The sequence below is a fragment of the Glycine max genome, chromosome 3 (assembly GCF_000004515.6).
Source record: "Glycine max cultivar Williams 82 chromosome 3, Glycine_max_v4.0, whole genome shotgun sequence".
Lineage (NCBI taxonomy): Eukaryota > Viridiplantae > Streptophyta > Magnoliopsida > Fabales > Fabaceae > Glycine > Glycine max.
The window spans coordinates 23956354-23974268 of NC_016090.4; the positions used below are offsets into that span (position 1 = coordinate 23956354).

General features: G+C 41.7%; 1 protein-coding gene and 1 non-coding gene across 2 annotated transcripts; one reads left to right on the top strand and one right to left on the bottom strand.

Moving 5' to 3' along the window:
- Positions 1 to 1687: 1687 nt before the first annotated feature.
- Positions 1688 to 16379, top strand: LOC113001202 (uncharacterized; the record flags this gene model as incomplete). Its single annotated transcript, XM_026128009.1, has 4 exons — positions 1688 to 2578; positions 2798 to 3781; positions 15972 to 16086; positions 16324 to 16379. Coding segments are annotated over 4 exons (2046 nt in total), but the record flags the coding sequence as incomplete, so codon positions are not given.
- On the bottom strand, positions 1952 to 2058 carry LOC113001286 (small nucleolar RNA R71). The gene has a single exon (XR_003266605.1). It is a non-coding gene; the product is annotated as a small nucleolar RNA R71 (small nucleolar RNA).
- Positions 16380 to 17915: the final 1536 nt, after the last annotated feature.

Consider the following 17915-nt stretch of genomic DNA (forward strand, 5'->3'; position numbering starts at 1 on the left):
GAAGCCCAACTCTCTTTGAGGTTTCGCTTGTAATGTGGTTCCCTGGCAGTTTTCCCTTCACCAGTTATCCCAAATTCGTGAATATTAATCAGTGTACGCTTCGTGTTCGATTAATTGCCTCTGAGCCTAACTTGCGTTCATGCTTAATGGACGAAGGGCTAACTGGTGTATGTGGTGCCTAATCACGTATTGACAACCCTAAGTTGATTTTCGCTTAGTAAATTGAAATAGGGTTGGATTAAGTGGTTGACTGTTAGGGACGAATTCTCCATAACCCAGGATAAGAGAATGGCTTCTGAATCAAAGGAAACAACCCGTTTTTAATATTAGTAATTTCGTATTCCAGTTTACTTGTTCTGCTCTTTAGTCACAAAACAAACAAACCCCCCCCCCAATCGTTACTGTTACTGCAAGTATATTATGAACATTTGGTTTGTCACTGCTCGTTGGGAAACGACCTAGGATCACTTCCTAGTTACTGCATTTTCATGTTTATTTGATTCGGGTACGGCCTCGATCAAATTTGGCGCCGTTGCCGGGGAGCAGTGTCCAAAGGTTCATAATAGTTAGCTAGTGTGTGTGTTTAATCCTTTCGTGTTTTATGATTAATTGTTAGTATTGTGTTAGTATATGTGTTAGTGTTGTTTAGTGTCCTGGTATTTTGTTTAATGTGTGTTCTGTTTCAGTTTTCCCATTAATCGTTTCCCCTGTTTCAGTCTTGGGTGTTTTGCTGTGAAGATTGTGCTTGCGGCAAAACAGAGTAGTAGTAGAAATCAATTAGAGACGGATTTTAGCGACCACCCATGCTGAATTATTTGAGATTTTTTGTTTTAGTAGCTAGGGTTGTTATTTTTGGCTGAATTTTTTTGTGGTAACTTCTTTTAATCCATATTTTGTGGGAAAAATAGCTAGAGCCTTTAGTTTGGTCAGATTTGAAAGTTCCAAAAAACTAGCAAATTTTGTGTTTGTCAAAACTTCAAACGGCCATAACTTTTGCTCCGGTTATCAGAATCGCAATTATTATATATGCATTTGGGGTAGAAAAAAATTTCCTACGCCGTGACAGCCGGCCGGCTGAGGTCTCCATCGTCCAAAAAATGCGATTCTGTCAAAAGTTTTTTATTTTTCAAGTTTTATTCACTTATTTTTCTTAACTTACCATTTTTAGCTTTCATAGTTAGACTTTGAATTTTTGTCTGAAATTTTTTGTGCTATCTTCTCATCATTTTATAAGGTTGCTCACAAAATTTCAAGTCATTTGGATATCATTTGAGGGTATCTGTAGTTCAAACCTACACCTTTATTTACATGATAAGGCAACTAGTTGTGTGCATGCTGAATGTAGTGTATGACTAGAGGCAATCCATCTGACTTACAACCCTTTGATCCTGAGATAGATAGGACATTTCATAGATTAGTTAGGCATCATTTTATACCTTTTGATCATTCTGAGCATTCCATTACTGGTGAATCTGTGCATTCTGTTATTGGTGATTTTGAACATCCTGATCTTGAGCATTATAATTTTGAGCATTCTGATTCTGAGCATTCTGATTTTGCACATTCTGAGAACATGGCACAACCTCCACCCCGTGAGAGGACTCTAAGGGAAATGGCTGCACCTGATTTCACCTACGAAAGCTTGTGCATCCAATACCCTGATGAGGATGTCCCATATGTTCTTAAAACTGGACTGATTCATTTGCTTCCAAAGTTTCATGGCCTTGCAGGTGAAGACCCGCACAAACATTTGAAAGAATTTCACATTGTCTGCTCCACCATGAAACCCCCAGATGTCCAAGAGGATCACATATTTCTGAAGGCTTTTCCTCATTCATTAGAGGGAGTGGCAAAGGACTGGCTGTATTACCTTGCTCCAAGGTCCATCACGAGCTGGGATGACCTTAAGAGAGTATTCTTAGAGAAATTTTTCCCTGCTTCCAGGACCACAGCCATCAGGAAGGATATCTCAGGTATTAGACAACTCAGTGGAGAGAGCCTGTATGAGTATTGGGAGATATTTAAGAAACTATGTGCCAGTTGCCCCCACCATCAGATTTCAGAACAGCTTCTTCTCCAATATTTTTATGAAGGACTCAGTAATATGGAGAGAAGTATGATAGATGCTGCCAGTGGTGGAGCCCTTGGAGACATGACTCCTGCTGAAGCCAGAAATATAATTGAGAAGATGGCTTCCAACTCCCAGCAGTTTAGCGCCAGAAATGATGCCATAGTCATTAGAGGAGTGCATGAGGTAGCTACAAACCCATCTGCATCATCTGAAACTAAGAAGCTTGAAGGCAAACTGGATGCATTGGTTAACTTGGTAACCCAGCTGGCTTTGAATCAGAAATCTGTACCTGTTGCAAGGGTTTGTGGTTTGTGCTCCTCTGTTGACCACCATACAGACCTTTGCCCTTCCATGCAGCAACCTGGAGCAATTGAGCAGCCTGAAGCTTATGCTGCAAATATTTACAATAGACCTCCTCAACCTCAGCAGCAAAATCAACCACAGCAAAACAATTATGACCTCTCCAGCAACAGATACAACCCTGGATGGAGGAATCACCCTAACCTCAGATGGTCCAGCCCTCAGCAACAACAACAGCAGCCTGCTCCTTCCTTCCAAAATGCTGCTGGCCCAAGCAGACCATACATTCCTCCACCAATCCAACAACAACAACAACCCCAGAAACAGCCAACAGTTGAGGCCCCTCCACAACCTTCCCTCGAAGAACTTGTGAGGCAAATGACTATGCAGAACATGCAGTTTCAGCAAGAGACCAGAGCCTCCATTCAGAGCTTAACCAATCAGATGGGACAATTGGCTACCCAATTGAATCAACAACAGTCCCAGAATTCTGACAAGCTGCCTTCTCAAGCTGTCCAAAATCCCAAAAATGTCAGTGCCATTTCATTGAGGTCGGGAAAGCAGTGTCAAGGACCTCAACCCGTAGCACCTTCTTCATCTGCAAATGAACCTGCCAAACTTCACTCTACTCCAGAAAAAGGTGATGACAAAAATTTACCTAACAATTTCTATGCAGGTGAATCTTCTTCCACAGGTAATTCTGATTTGCAAAAGCAGCACATTCCCCCTCTTCCATTCCCTCCAAGAGCAGTTTCCAACAAAAAAATGGAAGAGGCAGAGAAAGAGATCTTGGAAACGTTTAGAAAAGTAGAGGTAAACATACCTCTGTTGGATGCAATAAAGCAAATTCCAAGATATGCCAAATTCTTGAAGGAGCTGTGCACTAATAAGCGGAAGCTTAAAGGAAGTGAACGGATTAGCATGGGCAGAAATGTCTCCGCATTGATTGGTAAATCTGTTCCTCAAATTCCTGAAAAATGCAAAGATCCAGGTACATTCAGCATACCTTGTATCATAGGGAATAGTAAGTTTGACAATGCCATGCTAGATTTAGGAGCTTCTGTTAGTGTTATGCCTCTGTCTATTTTTAATTCTCTATCTCTAGGCCCCTTGCAGTCAACTGATGTGGTAATTCATTTAGCTAATAGAAGTGTTGCCTACCCTGTTGGTTTCATAAAAGATGTCTTAGTTAGAGTTGGTGAACTGATTTTCCCTGTTGATTTTTATATTTTGAATATGGAAGATGGATTTTCTCAAGGATCAGTTCCCATCATTCTAGGCAGACCCTTTATGAAAACTGCTAAAACTAAGATAGATGTTTATGCAGGCACACTGTCCATGGAGTTTGGTGATATAACTGTTCATTTTAATATTCTGGATGCTATGAAATACCCATCTGAAGATCTTTCTGTATTTCGTGCTAAAATAATTGACCATGTTGTTGATGAATACATGACTGATCTTTATTCTAATCTGCATGCCTCTCACTCTTCATGCATTGAGTCTGAAATTGTACTTGATCATATGTCTGAATTTGATGCTGAGAGTGAATCTGAGAGTGATATTGATTGCATGCCTGGTGGTGGTGTTTTACCTCTTGAGATTGATTTTATAGAGTCAGATAGGACTAACCATGTTTCAGGAAGTACACATACCTCTGACTTTCTTTATGAGGTAAAGGCTGAGAAACCATCCCCTTCTACCATTGTCCAGCCGACCACACCAGAATTGAAGCCTCTGCCATCAAATTTAAAATACGCTTACTTGGATGATAGCAAGAGTTTTCCAGTGATTATATCTGCCTCCCTTGCTGATGAGCAAGAGGAGAAGTTGTCAGTTCTCAAGAAGCATAAGAAGGCTATAGGCTGGACCCTGGCGGACATTCCTGGTATTAGCCCATCCACATGTATGCATCGAATAAATTTAGAGGATGGAGCTAAACCAGTAAGATAACCACAGAGAAGACTCAATCCGGTGATTCTTGATGTAGTGAGGAAGGAGATAACCAAGCTTTTGCAAGCTGGAATCATTTATCCTATCTCCGACAGCCAATGGGTGAGTCCCGTCCAGGTAGTCCCGAAGAAGATCGGCCTCACAGTGATAAAAAACGAGAAGGAGGAGCTAATTCCTACTCGGGTGCAGAACAGTTGGAGAGTCTGCATTGACTATAGGAGGCTGAACCAGGTTACCAAAAAGGACCATTTTCCCCTGCCATTCATTGACCAGATGCTTGAACGCCTGGCAGGTAAATCCCACTACTATTTCCTTGATGGTTTTTCTGGTTATATGCAAATTACTATTGCTCCTGAGGATCAGGAAAAGACCACATTCACCTGCCCCTTCGGCACTTTTGCCTATAGGAGGATGCCTTTCGGCCTGTGCAATGCCCCTGGTACCTTCCAGCGGTGCATGATTAGTATTTTCAGTGATTTTTTAGAAAATTGCATAGAGGTGTTCATGGATGATTTCACTGTATATGGATCCTCTTTTGATGGTTGTTTGAATAGTTTGGAAAAAGTTTTGAATAGATGCATTGAAACTAACCTTGTTCTAAATTTTGAAAAATGTCATTTTATGGTTGAGCAAGGTATAGTTTTAGGCCACATTATTTCCAATAAGGGTATTGAAGTAGATCCTGCAAAAATTTCTGTTATTTCACAATTGCCTTACCCCTCTTGTGTGCGAGAGGTGCGATCTTTTCTTGGTCATGCAGGATTCTACAGGCGCTTTATAAGGGATTTTAGCAAAGTAGCCCTTCCATTGTCCAACTTGTTGCAAAAGGAGGTGGAGTTTGACTTTAATGACAGATGCAAAGAGGCTTTTGATTGCCTCAAAAGAGCGCTGACTACCACCCCCATCATCCAGGCACCCGACTGGACAGCCCCTTTTGAGCTTATGTGTGATGCATCAAATTATGCATTGGGGGCTTTCCTTGCTCAGAAAATTGATAAATTGCCCAGGGTGATATATTATGCTTCTAGGACTTTAGATGTTGCGCAAGCGAATTATACAACTACTGAGAAAGAGCTTCTAGCCATAGTTTTTGCTCTTGAAAAATTTCGATCTTATTTGCTTGGTACCCGCATTATTGTTTACACTGACCATGCAGCTCTAAAGTACTTGTTGAAGAAGGCTGATTCTAAGCCTAGGTTGATCCGGTGGATGCTCTGGCTCCAAGAGTTTGACTTGGAGATTCGTGATAGGAGCGGAGCACAAAATCTAGTTTCTGATCATTTGAGTCGGATCGAACGTGTATCTGATGCAGATTCACCTATTCGGGATGATTTCCCAGATGATCATTTGTATATACTGTATAGTATTTCTGACTCTCTTTTTACTCCCTGGTTTGCTAATATTGTCAATTATTTAGTTGCTTCTATTTTTCCTCCCTTAGCATCTAAAGCCCAAAAAGATAAAATTAAAAGTGATGCTAAGCATTTTATTTGGGATGACCCCTACTTGTGGAAATTGTGCAGTGATCAGGTCATTAGACGGTGCATTCCAGATCATGAGACTGACTCAATCCTGCAGTTCTGTCATTCTTCCGCACCGGGAGGTCATCTGGGTGTTCAATGGACAGCTCGCAAAGTGCTTGATTGTGGTTTTTATTGGCCCACCATCTTTAAAGATGCGTGGAAGATCTGCAGCACTTGTGAGCAGTGTCAAAGAGCAGGAAATACACTTACATGGCGACAACAAATGCCTCAGCAACCTATGCTATTCTGTGAGGTGTTTGATGTCTGGGGTATAGATTTCATGGGTCCTTTTCCTGTCTCTTTTGGTTATGTTAACATTCTCCTTGCAGTTGACTATGATTCAAAATGGGTGGAAGCCAAGCCCACTAGAACTAATGATGTTAAAGTTGTCGCATACTTTGTCAGGTCTAATCTGTTTTGCAGGTTTGGAGTACCTAAAGCAATTGTTAGTGATCAAGGAACCCATTTTTGCAACAGGACAATGCATGCCCTGCTTAAAAAGTACGGGGTGGTACACAGGGTATCCACACCATAGGAATGTCTCCTTATCGGGTTGTCTTTGGAAAGGCATGTCATCTTCCAGTGGAAATTGAGCACAAAGCATACTGGGCAGTGAAGACTTGCAACTTCTCTATGGATCAAGCTGGCGAGGAAAGGAAGTTGCAACTGAGTGAGTTAGATGAAATCCGCCTAGAAGCCTACGAGAATGCCAAGTCATCTTCCAGTGGAAATTGAGCACAAAGCATACTGGGCAGTGAAGACTTGCAACTTCTCTATGGATCAAGCTGGCGAGGAAAGGAAGTTGCAACTGAGTGAGTTAGATGAAATCCGCCTAGAAGCCTACGAGAATGCCAAGTTCTACAAAGAAAAGACCAAGAAGTTCCATGATAGTATGATAGTTAAAAAAGACTTCGTGGTTGGGCAAAAAGTGTTATTGTATAATTCTAGGCTTGGACTCATGAGTGGTAAGTTGAGGTCTAAGTGGATTGGTCCTTTTGTTGTTACTAATGTTTTTCCTTATGGTACAGTTGAGATCAAAAGCGACTCCACAAACAAGAGCTTCAAGGTCAACGGACATCGACTTAAGCCATTCCTCACGAACCCTTCTTTAGTGGACGTAGTGGTGGAAGAGACTTCCTTACTCCACCCTACTCTTCCTCCACCATGACTTAGGGAGTTTTTCTTTTCCTATCTCCTTCTTTGCTTTTATTACACTTGTCCGATTCTCTTTGATGATTTAATTGTTTTTAATCTTTTAATTGTGCTACATTGAGGACAATGTGTTGTTTAAGTATGGGGGGGTGTTCTTTGGTTTTGCTAGTTTTGTTGGTTTTGTTAATTTGTTAGTTGTGTTAATTTGTTAATGTTGTTAGTTTCGTCAGATTTTCAGTTTAATATTTTGGGTCAATTTTGTGTGCACGTACGAATTTGCATGTTTTTCTTTGAATTATAGGATATGTTCAATAAATGGGTAATTGTTTTGAAAATAAAAGTTCTTGACATTTTGTGACTTGAAATCCTCGATTCTTCTCTACATGTCATGACAGTTTTGAAAGCTCAATTTGAAAGTGATGAGTTTACCTTTGTGAGAATTTGAGCCATCCATCATCATAATCATTTGGTGTGTTTTGCCCCATTGATTGCTTGCACAATAGCCTTGGCTTGATTCTTTTTGATGCGTCCTAATTCACATGCATATTTGGAAATGATTGAGGCAATTTTGTTCTTATAAGCTTCTAGCCAAATGGACTTACCTTAAATTAATTCCTTTGATAGCCCTTTTGAGCCTTGTTTCCCTTTCCTTGTTTTGAAGCTCACTACAAGCCTTAAGTGAAAAACCATGATATCACCATATCCTTAAGGAATTTTGGAGCTTTGGAATTGTTTTGGGAATAAGTGTAGGGGGTTTTTGTTTCATTGGACAACTTGTTTTGTTGGCTATGCTTCATGATGTATTTTGGGCCATACTTGATGTACATTGTATATTGGTTAAATGTTGGACATGCTGAATGAAATGTTGTTTCTCAAAGGCTATAGAGTCAAAAAAAAAGAGAGAAAAAAAATTTCGAAAAAAAGAAAAAGAAAAGCAATAAAGTTGAGTGAATAAGATCTTAAATGGCACAAGAATGATGAAACTCTTGGTTCTACTCTTCATGTTTAAATTTTATCTTTACTTCTTTTTATTTTCTTATTTTTTTTTAATATGCACTTATTCCATATTGCTCCTCTATTCCTTTGGGATTTAGCCACTTATTCCATATTTCTCCATACCTTGTCCTTGGCCCCATTACAACCTCAAAAGACCTTTTGATCCTCATGTGCTTGTGTTTGTGGGTTGATTGTCAATTTTAAAATGTTGCCAAGTTTATGTGGTGTTTGCTTTCATGGGTGCTTTGAGGGTAAATAGTAGCCTAGACACTTGAGAGATAGAGTGTATATCTTGTGAGACTTTATCACTTTTCATTCTTGAGCTGATTAACTATTTTGCCATGATTGGGTTGCTTGGATGATTTTCATGAATGTCTTGACTTTTTGGATCTCCTTATGTTAGATGTTACTCATTCCTTGATGTTCATTGAGAAATATGTGAATGTTTTTGTCTGTCTCTCTTTTATATCCTTGGATTTTGTTCTTTGTTTCATTTTGCCCAGGAGTGCAAAAGGCTAAGTATGGGGGGTTTTGATGTGCCATCATTTTCTTCTATTTTCTAAACCCTTTTTGCACCATTTTAATTACTGATTGGTCTTAATTGTCAATTAATCAGGCAGTTTTATTATTTGGGCTCATTTAGCTAATTTGATGTTTTTAATCTAATTTCAGGAATTAATGAAACATTGGGCTTACTCTGGATTTTGGTTATGGACTTGAAGAGGGCAAATAAAGCAGCGCTTACCTTAGTTAATTTCTAATTAGGAAATTTCGCAATTTTATTTTATGTTGTTCAGTGTTTATTTCGTTTTGGGCCAGAGTATTGTAATAGGGCCCAGTGACTTTGAGTGACTCTTTTTAAATAGCAGCCTTGGGATTCGTGCAAGGCATTCTGTTATGCTATTCATTATTCAGAGCTTTTGTTTTAGGGTTTTTGTTTTTCTGCTTAATGCTATTGTTCACGTAATGCAATTTTACGTTTTCTGTTTCTAATTATAATTTCGTTCTTGCTTCTTCTTCTACTCTCATTTACGTTTCTGTTTCATCTACGTTTCTGTTCATTTACGTTTTTGTTCATTTACATTTCTGCTTCATGTTTCATTTGCGTTTTCTGTTTGAATCCATGGAAGACTAGATTTTCTGGTGTTGTTTCCTTTTGAGGACGAAGCCCAACTCTCTTTGAGGTTTCGCTTGTAATGTGGTTCCCTGGCAGTTTTCCCTTCACCAGTTATCCCAAATTCGTGAATATTAATCAGTGCACGCTTCGTGTTCGATTAATTGCCTCTGAGCCTAACTTGCGTTCATGCTTAATGGACGAAGGGCTAACTGGTGTATGTGGTGCCTAATCACGTATTGACAACCCTAATTTGATTTTCGCTTAGTAAATTGAAATAGGGTTGGATTAAGTGGTTGACTGTTAGGGACGAATTCTTCATAACCCAGGATAAGAGAATGGCTTCTGAATCAAAGGAAACAACCCGTTTTTAATATTAGTAATTTCGTATTCCAGTTTACTTGTTCTGCTCTTTAATCACAAAACAAACAAACCCGCCCCCCCCCCCCAATTGTTACTGTTACTGCAAGTATATTATGAACATTTGGTTTGTCACTGCTTGTTGGGAAACGACCTAGGATCACTTCCTAGTTACTGCATTTTCATGTTTATTTGATTCGGGTACGGCCTCGATCACCTCTAATGACAAATTAGGATTTTTAAGTTTATGCCATTATTGTAAACCACAATTACAATGCTAAATAATAAATTTGACATCCTTCTCTCTCTCATCCTCTCACGAACACTTCTTTGCTTATTCAACTTTCACCGGAATGTGAGTGTAAGCCATTGGTTTGTTTGCTCAAGCGACCTGCGCTCTTGAGTGTTGGCTTCCAAGACCGTGCAATCAGAGATTACTCATCCTGCATGTTGGTGGGGTGCCTAAAACAACGAGTAAAGCAAAAAAAAGTTCAAAAAGAAAAAAGTATTTGATTGACTGTGTTTTCAAGTAAAATATAGACGTTCATGTGACCTCATTTTATCATTCTGGAAAGTTTGTCCTTTTTAGAGAGAAGTAAATTATCAAGAACAGGAGTCATTTGACTTAACTCGTCAACTAAAAAAAAATACTTCAACTATTTCTCGTCCTCAAAAATTCTTTTTGCGAGAATCAAAGCACCTCTTTCATTCTTCCTTGCTACAAGGTTATGAAAACAAAACAACGATGGATACCTCAGAGCCCCACACTGGGGCAATGAAAGGCACCATGCATAAGCCTCTAGCGAACCTAGGGGTAGATTAGAAGTTCTCACCCAGTAGGTTCCCTGCTACAAGGTCATGACGAAAGACAATGATTGGTACCTCAAAGCCTTACACTGGGGCAATGAGGGGCACCATGCATGAGCCTCAAGCGAACTAGGGGGCAGATCAAAAGTTCTCATCCATCTATGTTTTTTAAACAAAAAAAGGGGGGGACAAACCCTAGAATTTCAATGGATTGATTAAACATCAAAAGACTCCATTGCCGTCACTCCAAAATGGTCAAGTGACTAAATCAAACAGAACAAACACTCTAAGGGAGTTCCTAGAGAGATTTGCAAAAGATAGGATGAGGTTGCATGAATTATCACCTTTTTCAAAAGGACAATCAATCTGTGTTTTCCAAAAAAAAATTAAATCAAAATCACAAAATAGGGAAAGAATGTCACGAACATTGTACAACTTTCCATTGCATTGCATTGTTTCATATGAAGTCCGCATTTACCAAATTTCGCGACAAAGGTTGCATGCATTTGCATCCCTAAAAATCATGTTAACTGCATAGATTTCCAACTTCTAATGTCAGAAATTTTAAGTTTGGGATGACCAACCCTCTCAATGAGTCAATCTCATGCTTTCTCATAAGGGTGGACCCTTGGGTACTAGAACCTATTGCCTTTAGAGGACTACACGTCCTCGCCATCAGAGGGTTGCACGCCCTCACCATCAGAGGACTACACGTCCTCGCCATCAGAGGGCTTCACGCCCTCACCTTCAGAGGACTACACATCCTCGCCATCAAAGGACTACACGTCCTCGCCTTTAGAGGACTACACGTCCTCGCCATCAGAGGGCTGCACGCCCTCGCCATCAGAGGACTACACGTCCTCGCTTTCAGAGGACTTCACGTCCTTACCTTTAGAGGGCTACATGTCCTCGCCTTTAGAGAACTACATGTCCTCACCATCAGAGGACTACACGTCCTCGCCTTCAGAGGACTTCACGTCCTCACCTTTAGAGGGCTGCACGCCCTCACCTTCAGAGGGCTACACGCTGTCGCCTTTGTAGGACTACACGCCCTCACCTTCAAAGGGCTGCACGTCCTCGCCTTCAGAGGACTACACATCCTCACCTTCATAGGGCTATATGCCCTCACCTTTAGAGGACTAGACTTCCTCGCCTTCAGAGGACTAGACGTCCTCGCCTTCAGAGGACTAGACGTCCTCGCCTTCAGAGGGTTGCACGCCCTCGCCATCATAGGGCTACACGCCCTCACCGTTAGAGGACTACACGTCCTCGCCTTTAGAGGGCTGCACGCCCTCACCATCAGAGGACTACACGTCCTCACCTTAAGAGGAGTACAAGCCCTCGCCTACAAAGGACTACATGTCCTCACCTTCAGAGGACTTCACGTCCTCACCTTCATAGGACTACACGTCCTTGCCATCAGAGGGCTGCACGCCCTCACCTTCAGAGGACTGCACGTCTTCACCTTCAGAGGGCTACACGCCCTCGCCATCAGAGGACTGCACATCCTCGCCTTCGTAGGGCTGCACGCCCTCACCTTCAGAGGACTACACGTCCTCGCCTTTAGAGGACTACACGTCCTCGCCTTTAGAGGACTACACGTCCTCGCCATTAGAGGGTTGCACGCCCTCACCTTCAGAGGACTGCACGTCCTCACCTTTAGAGGACCAAACATCCTCATCTTCAGAGGAATACACGTCCTCACCTTCAGAGGGTTACACGCCCTCACCTTCATAGGACTGCACGTCCTCACCTTCAGAGGACCAAACATCCTTATCTTCAGAGGACTACACGTACTCATCTTTAGAGGACTACACGTCCTCACCTTTAGAGGGCTACACGCCCTCACCTTCAGAGGACTACACATCCTCGCCTTCAGAGGGCTACACGTCCTTGCCTTCAGAGGACTACTCGTCCTCGTCTTCAGAGGGCTGCACGTCCTCGCCTTCCGAGGACTACACGTCCTCCACTTCAGAGGACTACACCTTCCCGCCTTCAGAGGGCTACACGCTCTCACCTTCAATGGGCTCCACATCCGTACCTTAAGAGAATTTAAGGTCCTCTACCCTTAAATGCTTAACTGAGACTTGCACTCCCGGTTAAGGGACCAGTAGTTTCCTTTTATCAGTTCCTGGGCCACTCCCTTATAATGGAGGGCGACCAACTGTGCGAGCACAACCAGAGAGGGAGGCTATCACGTAGCTACTATGCATACCGGGGTAAGATTCCACCCGTGCCGCTGCAAAGAGACGAGTGCGGATCATGCGCACCAACATGACCACTCTTACACATATATAGATGACGTTGCTACATAGCAACATTCTGCCCAGCGACCGCAATGCCGATCTCCCCCTGCGAAAGTATCGGTTGGTCTGTGCCATCCCGACATAGGTATGTATGCACATCGCTCAACTGATTACTGATGTCATCTATTATTTGCAGGGGTCGCGCCCACAAGACACCCAGTGGACCCGGAGGAGCCCAACAGGGCCCTGGGGTTTCCAGCTCTGGTTACGGGCCTCTGTCAGTCCTACAGGGTGTCCGTCCCCCCCAACAAGGTCATGCCATCGTGACATAGGTAAGTATGCACTTCTCTCAACTGATTTCTGATGTCATTTATTGTTTGCAGGGATCGCGCCCGCAAGAAACCCAGTGGACCCGGAGAAGTCCAACAGGGTCCTGGGGTTTCCAGCTTTGATTACGGGCCTCGGTCAGTTCTACGGAGTGCCTGCCTCCCCCAGCAAGGTCATCAGGCCCCCTACTAAACGAGCTTTCATTGAGAAGTACTGCGGCCCTAGGCAGGCGCAGGGCGATACACCACAACAGCCTGAAGATGGCCGGCAGCGGGCAACAGACGCACCGCCGCCATGCTGCCACCTCCAGAGCACCTCAGCTCATCCACCAAAAGGTTAGAGCGTTGCCTACGACACATGGCCGACCAATAGGCGACCAAGTCCAAAGCCAAAGGTAAGCAAAGTACTAGGTCCGTGACCAGCAAGTCATCACGCGTCCAGCTCAAGACGTTAAAGAAGCGCTACTAGGAGGCAACCTAGTATCTTTTAAATTTCTGCTTGTTATTTGATCACCTTTGTTTCTCAAGTCATAGTAGGACACACCTAGTTGCTCATGATCCTAGGAATTTAAATAAAACAAGCACAAGCTCGGAAGGTAGTCATACCTCACAAAATATATGTATGTGTGTTTAGGTAGCAAGATACCTTGGATATGCATGTATGTAGCAAAAAGATACCTCACAATATATATATATATATATATATATATATATATATATATATATATATATATATATGTATGTATGTTTAGGTAGCAAGATACCTTGGATATGCATGTATATAGAAAACATACCTCACAAAATATATATATGTATGTATAGGTAGCGAGATACCTTGGATATGCATGTATATAGCAAAAATATCTCACAAAACATATAATGTATGTTTAGGTAGCAAGATACCTTGGACACGCATGTATATAGCAAAATACCTCACAAAAATATACATATGTTTAGGTAGCAAAATACCTCATGGAAAAAAAAGAGAGAGAAAAAAGAAAAAAAATAATAATAAGTTGTCTAGCTAAAAAACCAACATGCTTTTTAAAAGGGATAACTTCTAGCTTTTCTTTGAAAAAATTCACTGATCATAACCAGTTTTTGAAAAAAATGTGTATACACCTAAAGAGTGAATGTTGTGAAAACTTTCCCGAACGCCCAAAATAGACTCGGATGAATGCATGAATTGATAAAAGAACATATTTTGGAAACACTGGGTTGACTAAAATAGAGAAAATGAATCTCGAGCCCTAGTATCACATGACCATAAAAATTTGATGCTTGAGTGTCCACATAGGTGCATGCATTACCAGTTTTGCATAAAATTTCCTAATCATCATTGTTGCATGTGTGTCATGGAAATAATGTGGGACATCCCCTTTATCGCTGAACCATTGGCCAAACCAACACCCTGACATATATCATGTCCAGCCGTTTTACAAGCCTTGAGCCAAAATCCCAACTTACCATAAACCTTGCCCTCGGAAGAAAAAAAAAATTCCCAATCAAAGAATCGGAAGAAAGCAAAAAGAGAAAATTCCCAATCAAAGATTGAGAGAAAGCAAAAAAGAAAAGAAGAAAGAAAGAAAATTCCCGATCAAAGATCGGAAGAAAACAGAAAAAATATGCTGAAAGGTCTTTGGACCAGACAATATCTGAACAACACAGAATTGTCACCAAGTAAACAAAAAAGGAAACGAAATCACGACCTAAAGTGGTCCTCTCCCTTTGATTGCCAACCAAAATCCTGTGCGTCGGTGGCTTGTTCACCTCACACTAAACAAAAACAGAAAAGGAAAAGGCCAAGAACACTCAGAGTCAAATTCCCCACAAAGAAACAAACCGTTCCCAAGAAAAGGTCCTATTGATCCATGATCATGCATGTAATCTTTGATTTGATAGGAAATGATTTGCAAAATCAAGTCATGACATATCTATGGTTCGAAATTAGGATAAAACACTTACCTGTGTGAGGTTGATACACTTTGAGTGATTTTCTTCTATTTTTGTTGGACCCAGTGTTTCCTCTAAATGGTCGTTTAGAAACGAAATGCTAACATCCAAAATCTCATTTATGGTTATGAGAAAATTTCATCAGCATACTCTCCTTCCCCGATAGACACATTGTTTTTCATCCAAAAAACATATGTTGCTCTGATCAGTTGGAAGTTTTGTCTCTTTACTAAAGCATGTTCGCATTTTAGTGAAGAAAACACTGAGACTATTTTAGTCTCCCAGTTATCCAAAACTACATAGGTCTGAGTTCCTCATTGAGGATACGTAGGAGCAAGAGCCTCGCTTTTGTCGGCCGCCCCACAATCTCTGTCATACTGACCCTGAGTCATGTGACATGCGGAGACAAATTATGCTCATTCCGCACCTTTTCGCCATTTGGAGACGATCGAGTCCGATGGCACGCAGAGACAAATTATGGTCATTCTACGCCTTTTGTCTTCCAGAGGCGGCGAGCCCAATGACATGCGGAGACAAATTATGGTCATTCCGCACATTTTTGCCATCCGGAGACGATCGAGTCCGATGGCACGCAGAGACAAATTATGGTCATTCTGCGCCTTTTGTCATCCAAAGGTGGCAAGCCCGATGACATGCGGAGACAAATTGGTCATTCCGCACCTTTTTTCCATCCGGAGACGATCGAGTCCGATGGCACGCAGAGACAAATTATGGTCATTCTGCACCTTTTGTCATCCAGAGGCGGCGAGCCCAATGACATGCGGAGACAAATTATAGTCATTCCGCACCTTTTCGCCATTCGGAGACGATCGAGTCCGATGGCACGCAGAGATAAATTATGGTCATTCTACGCCTTTTGTCATCCAGAGGCGGCGAGCCCGATGACATGCGGAGACAAATTATGGTCATTCCACACCTTTTTGCCATCCGGAGATGATCGAGTCCGATGGCACGCAGAGACAAATTATGGTCATTCTGCGCCTTTTGTCATCTAGAGGCGGCGAGCCTGATGACAGGCGAAGACAAATTATGGTCATTCCGCACCTTTTCGCCATCCGGAGACGATCGAGTCCGATGGCACGCAGAGACTAATTATGGTCATCCGCACGCTTTTGCTATCTGTAGGACTCGATGCCTGATAATGCGCAGAGACTAACGTCGTCTTCTGCACCTTTTGTCTTCCAGGGGCAGCGAGTCGAGTGGTGGGCGGAGATACCTTATGGTCATTTGCGCCTTTCGTCGACCGAGAGGAACGAATTCGGCAGTATCAGGATGATGTTGGTCGTTCGGTGATGATCATTTTCAAAAATTTTGCAGGTTTTTTCACTCTCATCGTCCAAAAACATTCAAGTCCAGAGACGTGCGGAATTCTTCTCTGCTGGGCAGAGACGATTGGGTGGAATGGCAAAGGGAAGTGTCGTGGTTGTCCAAATTTGTCGTTTTCAAAACACTGAAGTTTATTGACGCTTTTTATGCCTTTTCTTTTCTTACTAAATGACAGGTTCCGCTGGCAGGGATATTGACCGGCCTAATGATGTTCCGCTCGAACTAAATTAGTGTCTTATCTTTACTTCCCTTTTATCTCCAATAAAAGACAAGTAAAGAGGGGCAACTGTCACACCCTAATTTCGTTCGGGGACCATCTATTTGGTGGGATGTGACCTTCGCTTGACCACTTCGAGGTACTTGACATCCATTGTTAGGCAATCCGTGAAGTTCCGCGACATGTCGGGAGTCGTAAGGAAGCGTCAATGCGCAATCCGTAAAGTTCAGTAACATTCCAGAAGCCAAAGAGGGAACGATTGCATAATCCGTAAGGTTTCATGACATTACGGAAAGAAAATAAGTATCGTTACGTAATTCGTAAAGTTCCGTATCGTTACGGAAAAAGAATCATAAAAAAAAGCAAAAGGGGTTGTATTTAGTAAAATGTGGGGTGCAAATAGCAATTTTCAAATCTGGGCCCTTCTAGAGGATTCTGGGCATTTCCTTGCTTAAGGTGGAAGCAACCTAGCTCGCTTAGGCGAGCTGGGCGGCAACCACCTCCCCCGTTTTGTTAAAAAATGGCTTCCGGGGCTTCCTTGACTCTCGTAATGCTTCCGTAAAATTCCCATAACCCTAAATAAGCCTATTTCACTTAATATGGGTGAGAGAGAAGAGGAAAAAAGAAGAAAATCAAGTCCTATATGCTTCCGTAAGGCTTCCGTAACTTTTCCGTAAATTACAAATGAAGGGGGTGAATTTATCGAAATAGAGGGGGTGCAAATAGCAATTTTGGAATTTTGAATTTGGGCCTTCCAGAGTATTTTCGAGGCAGGGTTGCTTCTGGAGGAAGCAACCTAGCTCGCCTGGGCGAGTTGGGCGGCAAGCTCCTCCCTCTATTTCCTATAAATAGGCGAAAGGGGGCTATTCTAAACAACCTTCATCCCCCTAGCTATGCATTTCAGCTGTTTTTAGTGAAAAAAATTGTTTCTGTGAAGAAAATCCAAGCTGAGGTGCTTCCATAACGCTTCCGAGATGTTCCCGTGACCAAATCCGTGAAGGTATTCCGTCGTTCTTCACCGTTCTTCGTTCGTTCTTCGTTCTTCAACGGGTAAGTTTTCGAATCCGAGACTTTCAATTATTTTCTTATTTTTTAGCTTTCATCTTTATTTTGTTCACTTTCAGTTTTCTTTTCTTCCGTTTTTAACGAGCTTTAACCGATCGTTTAAGCCGTTTTCTCGCCTAATAAATGATAAAATGAATTTCAACCGATCATTTGTGTTGTAATCTCGTTTAATCACTGTTAAAATAAAATCTAACCGATCGTTCACACTGTAACCTCGGTTAAACCAAAAAAAGCAAAATAATAATAAAATAATCAAAATATTTTGAAAAATAATAATAAAATAATCAAAATATCTTTGAATAAAATAATCAAAAAAATCAATCGGACGTTTTTCTTTGGAAGTTTTCTTGGATCAATTGACTAATAACCAAAGTGAAACTAAGGCTAAAATCAACTCACAAATCAAGCTTTGTTCGCAAAAATCACTAAAAACCGTTTTAAGGTCCAACGCCTTAAACGGTCCCTTTTTCTTTTATCGGTTAACA